The 10993-nt window shown below is 37.9% G+C and overlaps 1 protein-coding gene across 1 annotated transcript in view; it reads left to right on the forward strand.

Annotated features, from left to right (window-relative positions):
• The window catches only part of CCDC18 (coiled-coil domain containing 18), a 162639-nt gene that overhangs the window by 100188 nt on the left and 51458 nt on the right, over positions 1-10993 (forward strand). Inside the window, exons 18-20 of the mRNA XM_007936123.1 lie at positions 1300-1442; positions 5059-5222; positions 6200-6413. Coding sequence (XP_007934314.1) covers positions 1300-1442; positions 5059-5222; positions 6200-6413 — 521 coding nt within the window. The remainder of the gene's footprint in view (positions 1-1299; positions 1443-5058; positions 5223-6199; positions 6414-10993) is intronic.

Here is a 10993-nt window from a genome sequence, read left to right on the forward strand (position 1 = left end):
AGAAGTACAGCCAGAATACTGTGTAGAAGTGAGGATGGCAAGACTTCGTCTTATGTACTTGGGACATGTTTTCAGGAAGGACTAGTCCCTGAAGGATATCATGTTTAGTAAAGTAGAGGGTCAGAGAAAAAGAGGAATACCCTCAACAAAATAGATGAGACAGTAGCTGCAACAATGGGCTCAGACATAGCAGTGATTGTGAGGATAGCACAGGACCAGGCAGTGTCTCACTGTGTTCTATAGAGGATCAATATGAGTTGCAACCAACTCAACGGCACCTAACAACAACAGATCATTGGTGATGTAATTGCAGTTTCTGTAGAATGGCCAGATTGCTATAAGTAAGGAATAAATGGAAATTAAGACAATAATAAAATAAGAAAAAATTATTTTGAGAAACTGAGGAGAAAAAGGGTGGCAGTTGGAGGGAGTAGAGGTATGAAGGAAAGTTTTTAATATAGGAGGTCTTAAACATGTTTAAATAATAACATAAACCAGGAGAAAGAAAAAAGTTGGAAATACAAGAGAATAGAGGTAGTCTATAGTATGAGGAGTTTCTGGGTGACACAAACAATTTAGAACTTGACTCATAATCAAAAGGTTGGTCGTTTGAATCCACCTAGAGGCACCTTGGAAGAAAGTCCTGACAGTCTACCTCCAAAAACCTTATGGAATACACTTCTACTCTCTACATGTGGAGTTACCATGAGTTGGAATCAACTAGACTGCAGCTAGTTAGGTTATGGTATGAGGTTCCTGAAAAAGTAGATAGGGATTGAATCCAGAACACTTACAAAGCTATTTGACTTATGTGGGAGAAAGAGTACCTCCTTCATTGTAGCAGAACAGAAGGAAGAGTGGATGCAAACAAATTCAAGTTGTGTTGGGAACCAATGAAAGTGGTAAGATTTGATGTTAGATGGAAATCTGGAAATCTTTCCTTGAGAAGATCTGAACCAGTTTGTGAATAAGGAAGGGAACATAGTTTGATAGGAGATGAAAACATTTCAAATAGGGACAGTAAAAGGAGAACATTTGTAATTATTTTCTTCAATTCTTTTAAGTCCTATTTTAAAGTTATGATGTAACCCATTCTCTAAATATGTGTATGACCAAATTATCTTTATTTTTAAATTTCAAGCTTTATTTTTATATTTCCAAAACATTACTTCCTGATCTATACTTTGATTTTTGTATTCCACTTTGAAATTAAGTGATAGGCTACGCTACTTATTTGTATTAATAGTTTTCTTCTAAAGAATGAATTGTGACTTAATTTAAAACACTGCTTTATACAAGGTATCAAAACTGGAACAAGAGCTTCAAAAGCAAAGGGAAAGTTCAGCTGAAAAGATAAGAAAAATGGAGGACAGATGTGAAACAGCTACACGTGAAGCGGATTTGAAAAGGCAGAAAATTATTGAACTTACTGGTATTGGCAGGTAAAATGTGAATATTGTAGTTTTTATTTACCTTCTTGTTTCAACATCAGTAGAATCTGAGTTTTAAATCAGATAATGTTCAGTAAAACATTTGCTTCAGAATTAATTTCTTCACAGTCTGTGTTCCTATGACATTTTGTTTGTACCTCTCTAAAATCCCACATTATGACTTTTTTTGAAATACAGTTTAATATCCCAGCCCTGGGAGCTCTGGTAGCATAGTGCCTAAGGCACTTGACTGCAAACCAGAAGACTGGCAGTTCAAACCCACCAGTCACTCCTCGGAAGGAAGGTTGGGCAATCTACTTCCATAGTGATACCACCTCGGAAACCCAAGGAGGGGTCGCTATGAGTCGGGGCCAACTCAACGGCACGTAACAACAACAATCCCAGCCCTTTATTACATTGTAGCTTTCTTAAGTCAGAAATCATATCTGGTTTATTCTGAGCTCCACCACAACAACTAGCACATGTCCCCCAGGCTGCCTCTCTTTCATCAACAGGATTAAGATAGGGTCTGTGAGTGCAGAATAGTAACTCACATCTCCAGATGTCCTTGACTCTCTCTATAGAATCAAAAGGGTGTCTTATATTTCAAACCAAAACTACAGTTCTTCAGACCTTCTTTCTTCCATTGACATGTCTGCCCACTAACAATTACAGTCTTTTCACTAACATCTACCTTGAGTTCACAAAAACTAATCACGTTATAACTTTATTTGTACCAGATGCCACAATTAGCCCTAGATTTCCAGGTAAACCCTCATCTCTCACAGTGATTCCTCAAAAGCTCTGTATATATTCTGTTCTCCCACTGTCTCGACTTCTAAAAACTCTCTGTCCTTCTTCAGCTGCTCTCATGGTTTACCCTAGATCTTGTCATTCCCAATATCTACAGTCTCTCGATAAACTGAATATTATATATCTACTCATCACCTCATTCCCCCTATGAGTAGGAGGCAGAGCTGGACCCCAAGGTTGAGGGGCTTTCACCCAGCCCCTGGAACCTGGCACTTTGAGCTTGGACTTAAAGCCTCCAAATTATAAGAATAAACTCCTGTTTGTTAAGGCTGTCCCATTTGGGTATATTCCTGTCAGAGCGGCACTAGGTAACCAGAACACCCCCTAATAGCCAGAATCCCCTAACCTGTAATCCATCAATTCTACCACTGTCTCATTGCTTTGATGCACTCTCTCCTTGCTTTGCTTGACTTAAATTCTAGTTGTTGTTGTTATATGCCGTCGAGTCAGACCCGACTCACAGCGACCCCTCCTTGGGTTTCCGAGGCAGTATCACTACGGAAGTAGATTGCCCCATCTTCATTCCGAGGAGTGGCTGGTGGGTTTGAACCGCCAGCCTTCTGGTTAGCAGTCAAGTGCCTTAGCCACTATGCTACCAGAGCTCCCATAATTCTAGTTAGTCATTGAAATCACTAATTTTCATATCTTTGAATTCCCTTACCCTGCCTTACTTTGTAGTATATAGCACTCAGTTAAATCCAACTTAGACTTCTCTGTGCCTTCATTTTTACAGAGGCTAGGGGTTAATACAACTACACTGATTATTCTCACTCTAAGTTCATGTCTTCAAACCTCAAGTTCTCTTAATGCTTCCTGGCAATCACTACAGTTCCCACTCTTGTGGAAGCCTGTTTTATACCTCTGCCTCTTCTTTCAAACCTCCAGCACCTCTTCCCCAGTCCTTACTCTCACTGATGATCTTGCTTTCTGTTTCACTGAAAAAATTAAAATAATTACTTCCTCCTTTCCTTTCTTTACTCTTCTGGTATAAAACCAGTCTTCTGTTGGTGTCTCAAGGTTGCTGTTACACATCAGTTCTTATGCCATACTAAAATATAATGATGCCCTAATGAAACCTCAGGTATATAGAGTTCTTGTTTGTCTTTCACTCGATGTCTGTGGACTGCTGTGGTTTTAGAGTTGTTGTATCTCTTTTTTTTTATAATATTTTCCCAACTCCTTTGCTGTCAGTTTGTTAGCCTTTGACTCTGTATGCCAACATCTTTCAATTATTATTTTCTAATTATCTGTTTAAATCCACTCTAGTATAAGAAAGTAAATCATAAAACTAAACATCATTTACCTGGGCTTTTTGAACTGTGAAACAGTCATTAGTACTTGTGTAATAAAGTAGTTCTTAACTTTGTTGGGCATGGACACATTTGAGGATCTGGTAAAAAGGAATTTTTTTTTTTTCTATACAAAGATGTACATGTTGTTGTTGTTGTTATGTGCTGTTGAGTTGGACCCAGCTCATAGCGACCCCTCTTTGGGTTTCCAAGGCAGTATCACTACGGAAGTAGATTGCCCCATCTTCCTTCCGAGGAGTAGCTGGTGAGTTTGAACCTCCAGCCTTCTGGTTAGCAGTCCCAGTGCCTTAGGCACTGTGCTACCAGAGCGCCTGAAGATGTACATGTGCCTACTTAATTTTGCATATAATTTTAGGGGCTTATGTATTTCCTCAGTTTTACCCATGGGTATCAGTTTAAGAACCCTTTGAACTAATCCATATTTGCTTAAGTTGTGTTCAGAGAAGAATTACAATGTGCTGTGTAGTTGCTTCTACTTGCAAACTTTATTTATAAGTTAAATGCCAAAAGGAAAAAAAAGGTCTGTTGATGCAAAGGGTATCACAGTTGAGGATGACATTAAACCAAACCAAACCTACTATCATTGAGTCAATTCTGACTCATAGTGACACATTAGGACGAGAGAGAACTGCCCCCATAGGGTTTCTAAGGCTCTAAGTATTTATGGAAGCAGCCTGCCTTGTCTTTCACCTGTAGAGCAATTGGTGGGTTATGAACCGCTGACTTTTCAGTTAGCAGCTGAATGTTTTAACCACTGCACTACCAGAGATCTCATTGAGGATGACATTAGTGATTGTAAGTGTCACTTTGGAAAGACCAACAAATGGACTTAAATCTGCCTGTTGGTTTATTTATAGGTAGAGAAGCTTCTATACTGGAATCAGGTCATCACTGATTGAAAGTTAGTAAACTTGACTCTATCACTAGTCATAATTAATTATACTCTTTCAGACAATTCATTTAACTTTCTAATTTCTTCCTTTGTAAAGCAGGGAAGTTACACTAGTGTAGAAGTCAGTGGATGCTTTTAATGCTAAAAATAATAATAATAATAACACCAATAATAAGTATATGAGTAAAAACAGCTGACTTGGTTCTCCGGTGGTGGTATGGATATTTTGATGAATATTTTGATTTCTTGGATTACTTGGAGTTAATCCCTCTTTATTGTCTGTGTTGCAGGTAACAGAAATTACAGATGAATAAGGCACCTATCCATGGATTTTCTCAATACATACAAATCTCTATAAAAATTCAGTATAGCTAGATTGAAAAGAGTGCTAGCCTTATTAAGTATTAGCAAGTAGTACAGTTTTATTTAGTGGTATGTAATGGGTACAGAATTACAATTATTTAGTTGTGGCATTTTAAAAAATATAATATGTGATTTAAGTTTTATTTGTCCTTGCACTATTTGCAAGCTTTGTTTAGTCAGGAAAAGCCAATTGGTATTTAAGTTTCTGAATTATCATTTATTATGTGTTTTATTTTTTGGTTTCAATTAGGCAAGTAAAACTTGAGATGGATCAGTGCAAAGAAGAACTGTCTAGAATGGAAAAAGAAATAATGCACCTAAAACGAGATGGAGAAAATAAAGCAATTCATATTTCTCAATTAGATATGATCTTAGAACAGACAAAGACAGAACTAGATAAGAAAACAAATGCTGGTAAGCAACTAGTTAGCTGAGCTTTTTAATTTTCACAGTGAAAATTTGAGATGGTGGGGTTGGAAGGGACAGTGAGTAGTCGTCAGTCAGTATTTTGCCAGATATTCTTTTTTTTTTTCCCTCATCTGCTTTTGTTATATTGCCTTTCCCTTTACCCACATTGCCATATATTCTTCATAATATTATTTGTAAAGTTTTAAATAATGACATGTTTTATATATATATATATATATATATATATATATATATACACACACACCTACTCCTCACTTATTGCCTATCTTATTATCTGACATTTCACATTTATAGCAACTTTGAAAAAATTCTCAGGCACATCTCCAATAGTCCAGGCCCCACAAGGAGTGCAGCTCAGCTGGGGTGCCCTATGTGTTTCACCCTGAACAGTGTACCAGAGGCCCGAGCAATAACTGGGCCATATGAGGGACAGTGGCTGGTTGGCCATGAGTTGCGTTTACGTGTTCATCCTCTGTGATATCTTGGCCCACGGAGGGTGCAGGATAATGACAAGACAATGCAAGATGATGGGCAGGCATGGGGAAGTCAGGCAGGAGCCTGAAAATGCAAGGAGGTCAGTGGAGGGATGTGAGAAAGAGGGGAGAGGGAAGGTAGCCATGTAGGGATGCAGGACCTTGGTGGAGGGAGCATGAGTGGGCTTCTACTCAGAACAGGCAGAGGAAGGCAGCAGATGGTGCGTGGTATAGGTGGTAGACAATACCCAGTCACAACCACCCCCAGTTCCCATGGGCCCTGTGGTGGTGGGGAAGGGGGGCCCATCATGTCATGCATATGCCACACTCATCCCACACTCCGTGGACACAGATGCGTGGTGCCAGAGATAGGGGACAGCTCAGACTTGGATAACTCTGATTTTGCAGAATGACCTGATCTTTGGAACCTAACCATGTGGCTAAGTGAGGAGCGGGTGTAGTTCTAAAATTACTCTTTCTTCTTAACAGTGAAGGAATTAGAAAAGTTACATCACCAGACTGAAACTGAACTAACAGAAGCCTCTCAGAAACGGGAAGCACTAGAGACTGAACTGCAAAATGCTCATGGAGAATTAAAAAGTACTTTAAGACAACTGCAAGAATTGAGAGATGTACTACAGAAGGCTCAATTATCCCTGGAGGAAAAATATACTACTATAAAAGATCTCACAGCAGAACTTAGGTAAGCTAAATACTAAGAAATGATAGAACAATTACAGGTATTTCACTTTATTATTCTGACTCTTTGGGTGATACAAAACTAGAGAGAATCCAAGTGAGTACAAACTTTTCATATTCTGAGTGTATGTTCAATTAAAGTTTGTTGTCTGATTTCTTCATGTCAAACTTTTCAACTGCCCTTGGCCCCGTGGTTCATCCTAATCAGCCCATTCCTTGCTCCATGTAATTTACTTACTGCTGTTGGCTGTCAATAAAATGGTCTTTAGTAATGTAAGTTTAGACCATTTTATAGTGGCCCTCTCCTGTATCTCATAGTGGTAAAAAATGATTGGGCCAGTGGACAGTGGTATTAATACTAGTAATATTGTTACTTGTATTAAGACCTTGTTTTGTGCAAGAACTATGTCAGGGACTTCACATATGATCTCATTCATTTCTTTACAGCAAACCTATCAGATAGTTACTATCCACTTACAGTTGAGAAAACTGAGGCTTGACAAAATAAGTAAATGCCCAAGGTCAACAGGTAATACAATTAGAGAAGGAAGTTAAACATATTCTGCCCAACTTTAAAATTTGGGTTCTTAGATTAGCAATAGCACAAAATGGTGAAGCAGCACACATCTATGGTAAGTGGGGATGAAGAACCAGACCAGAGCCAAAGTAGAGGAAATAGATCCAGAAAATGGAAACAAGAGTTACAAACCAGGATATGAAATGTGAAACAAAGCAATAGGACATAGAGAGTCAAAACAACCAATAAATTACATGTTATATCCCAGGATTCAATGCTGAGTCCCCTTCTCCACCCACAAACTCATCCTTAGTTAATTTCATGTAACTTTAAATGTTGTTATTGTTAGGTGCTGTTGACTCCAATTCAAAGTGATCCTATAGACAACATAATAAAACACTGCTCAGTCATGCACCATCCTTACAATCCTTGCTTTATCGGAACCCATCGTTGCAGCCACTGTGTCAATCCATCTCATTGAGGGTCATGTCCTTTTTCATTAACCCTCCACTTTACCACGTATGATATCCTTCTCCAGGGAATGGTCCTTTCTGACAACATGATCAAATTAGTGTGATGAAGTCTGGTCATTCTCACTTCTAAGGAGCATTCTGGCTGTGCTTCTTTCAGAACAGATTTGTTCATTGTTCTGGCAGTCCATGGAACTTTCAGTCTTCGTCAGCACCACAACTCCAAAGCATCAATTCTTCTTTGGTCTTCATTATTCATTGTCCAGGTTTCACATGCATATGAGGCAACTGAAAATACCATTGCTTGAGTTAGGCATACCTTAGGCTTCAAAGAGACACCTTTACTCTTCAGCACTTTAAAGAGGTCTTTTGCAACAGATTTACCCAGTGCAGTACAACGTCTTACTTCTTCACTGTTGCTTCCATGGGTGTTGATTGTGGATCCAACTAATAAAAAGTCTTTGACAATTTCAATCTTTTCTCCATTTATCGTGATGCTGCTTATTAGTCTGGCTGTGAGTATTTTTATTTTCTTTATTTTGTGGTGTAATCCACACTGCAGACTGTAGTCTTTAATATTCATTAGTAAGTGCTTCAAGTCATCTTCACTTTCAGCAAGCAAGGTTGTGTCGTCTGCATACTGCAGGTTGTTAATGAGTCTTCCTCCAATCCTGATACCATGTTCTTCTTCATATAGTCCAGGTTCTTGGATTATGTGCTCAGCATACAGATTGAATAAGTATGGTGAAAGGATACAACCCTGACACAACCCTTCCTGATTTTAAATCATGTGGTATCCCCTTGTTCTAATTGAATGTCAGCCTCCTCCTCAGATTCCTCATGAGCGCAATTTAGTGTTCTGGAATTCCCATTCTTTGCAATGTTATACACAATTTGTTATGATCCACACAGTCGAATGCTTTTGCATTGTCAATAAAACACAAGCAAACATTTTTCTCGTATTCTTTGTTTTCAGCCAAGATCCATCTGACATCAGCAGTGATATCCCTCGTTCCACATCCTCTTCTGAGTCTGGCTTCTATTTCTTTCAGTTCCCTGTCAATATACTGCTGCAACCATTTTCGAATTATTTTCAGCAAAATTTTACTAGCATGTAATATTAAAGATACTGTTCGATAATTTTCACATTCTGTTGGATCACCTTCCTTTGGAATGTCTACAAATGCGGGTCTCTTCCAGTCAATTAACCAGGTAGCTTCCTTCCACATTTCTTGGCATAGAGAAGTAATACCTCCAGTGTGGCGTCCATTTGTTGAAACATCTCAATGGGTATTCCTGGAGCCTTGTTCTTTGCCAGTTGCTTCAGTACAACTTTGACTTCTTCCTTCAATACCATTGGTTCTTGATCATGTGCCATCTCCTGAAATAGTTGAACATTGACCAGTTCTTTTTTGTACAGTGACTCTGTGTATTCCTTCCATCTTCTTTTGATGTTTCCTACATTCAAAATTTTGCCCTTAGAATCTTTCACCATTGTATCTTGAGGCTTGAATGTTTTCTTCCGTTCTTTCAGCTTGAGAAATGTTGATAATGTTCTTCTCTTTTGTTTTTCTAGCTCCAGGTCTTTGCATATTTCATTATAATAATTGACTTCTTGGCTGCTTTTTGAAATCTTCTATTCAGCTTTTTTATCTTGTCATTTCTTCCATTTGCTTCAGCTACTCTCTGTTCATAGCAAGTTTCAGAGTCTCTTCTGACATCCATTTTGGACTTTTTTTTCCTTTCCTGTCTTTTTAATGACCTTTTGTTTTCTTCATGGATGATGTTCTTGATGTCATCCCACAGTTCCTCTGGTTTTTGGTCATTGGTGTTCAGTGCATCAAATCTATTTTTTGGGTAGTCTGTAAATTCAGGTGGGATATAATCAAGGTCATATTTTGGCTCTTGTGGACTTTTTTTTTAAATTAGCTTCAGCTTCAGCTTGAAGTTCCATATGAACAATTGATAGTCGGTTCTACAGTCAGCTCCTGGCCTTGTTTTGGCTGAAGATACTGAGCTTCTCTAGCACCTCTTTCCACAGATGTAGTCATTTTGATCCCTGTGTATTCCATCTGGCGAGGTCCATGTGCACAGCCACAGTATGACAAACTGACAGATAATTGGTGGAACTTTAAATGCTATATGTCAAAGATTTTCCAACCTATATCTCTAGAATTGACCTCGTTCCTGAATTCCAGACTCAGATATCCACCTACCTGCTTGTTATCTCCACTTGGATATTTTTAAGAGATAGCTCATAGTTGGCCAAAACAGAAGTAAATATTTTCCTCTCAGCCCTGCCCTTCTCCCATCTGTGTATCATGCAGTTGGTCAAACCAGAAATCTGTGAGGTTATTCTTGTTATCTGTTAGCCTCCATTCTTTTATCTAGCATATTAGTAAGTCATGTCAATTTTATTTCCAAAACATATTCTGAAATCCATTGATTTCTTGGCCTCTTTTCTATTACTACCTCAGCACAAACCATCAGTAAATACCTGATCTGTTGCAGTGCAGTCCAGGTTGGTCTCCCTACAGACATTCATGCCCTTCCTACAGTTATTTTCCACAGAAACCAGTGATAAAATAGAAATCAGATCATATCACTTCCCTACTTAAACCTTCTAGTTATTTCCCAAAACTTGAGAATAAAATCCAAACTGCTTAACCTCTTTATCCTGGCATACAAAACTCTACATGATTAGGATCCTGTCTGCCTCTCTGGCCTTATTTCATACCACTCGCCATGCTCCTTTTTATTTATCTTTAAACTTCCGAAGTTTGTTCCCCCTTTAGGTTCCTTGCCATGGCTGTTTCTTCTGCTTGAAATAATGGTGGTATAATGGTATAACCACTTACTTCTTGCCTTTCTCATTACCACAGAGGGGCCTTCCCTGACTACCCAGTCACTATCTCATCACATTAGTCAGTGCTCTAATAATAGCACTTAATATAATAATAGTTTCTTGTTTAGTTTATTATTTGCATTGTTTCTTCTCTCCAACTTCTATTAGAATGTAAGTTCTGAGAATCCAGAAACATCTTTTTAAGTATTAAATCCTCAGTTCTTAGAACCTGGCATATGGAAAGCTTCCAGTAAGTATTTGCTGAGTGAGTGTTAAATGAATGAATGTGTGGAAGAAGTATATAGGAAAATCTTAAATTCTATCAAATAACAGAATTTTGGCAGCTCAGCTTTTCATATGGACAGAAATGGAACTTTTCCTTAGAATCCATTTCATTTTATTTTTAGATTATTATTTTTAGCCTTGTATTATAACTTTTGAGACTTTTAGAATAAACAACTCATTAAAGTAAAAGTTTAGAATTTCCTCCTAAAAATCAATATCTTTATTCAATATTATTTCACATTTCAGACTGGAAAATCATATGAAGATTTTCAATATTAACAACATGTACAGCCTTAGTCATATTAGAACTTAAGAGTTCCAGATTAAAATTCTCTGATCACACACATTCTTTAGAGTGGTAGACTGTCAGTGTTAAGCATTTTTATAATGCAAAGTTATGCATAGGGTAGAGTTCTAGGAGGATTAGAGTTTGTAAAAATAATTAAAATTTTTTTTTTTTTTTTTTT

The sequence above is a fragment of the Orycteropus afer genome, unplaced genomic scaffold, assembly GCF_000298275.1.
Source record: "Orycteropus afer afer isolate SDZICR_OR568_19922 unplaced genomic scaffold, OryAfe1.0 scaffold00033, whole genome shotgun sequence".
Taxonomy (NCBI): domain Eukaryota; kingdom Metazoa; phylum Chordata; class Mammalia; order Tubulidentata; family Orycteropodidae; genus Orycteropus; species Orycteropus afer.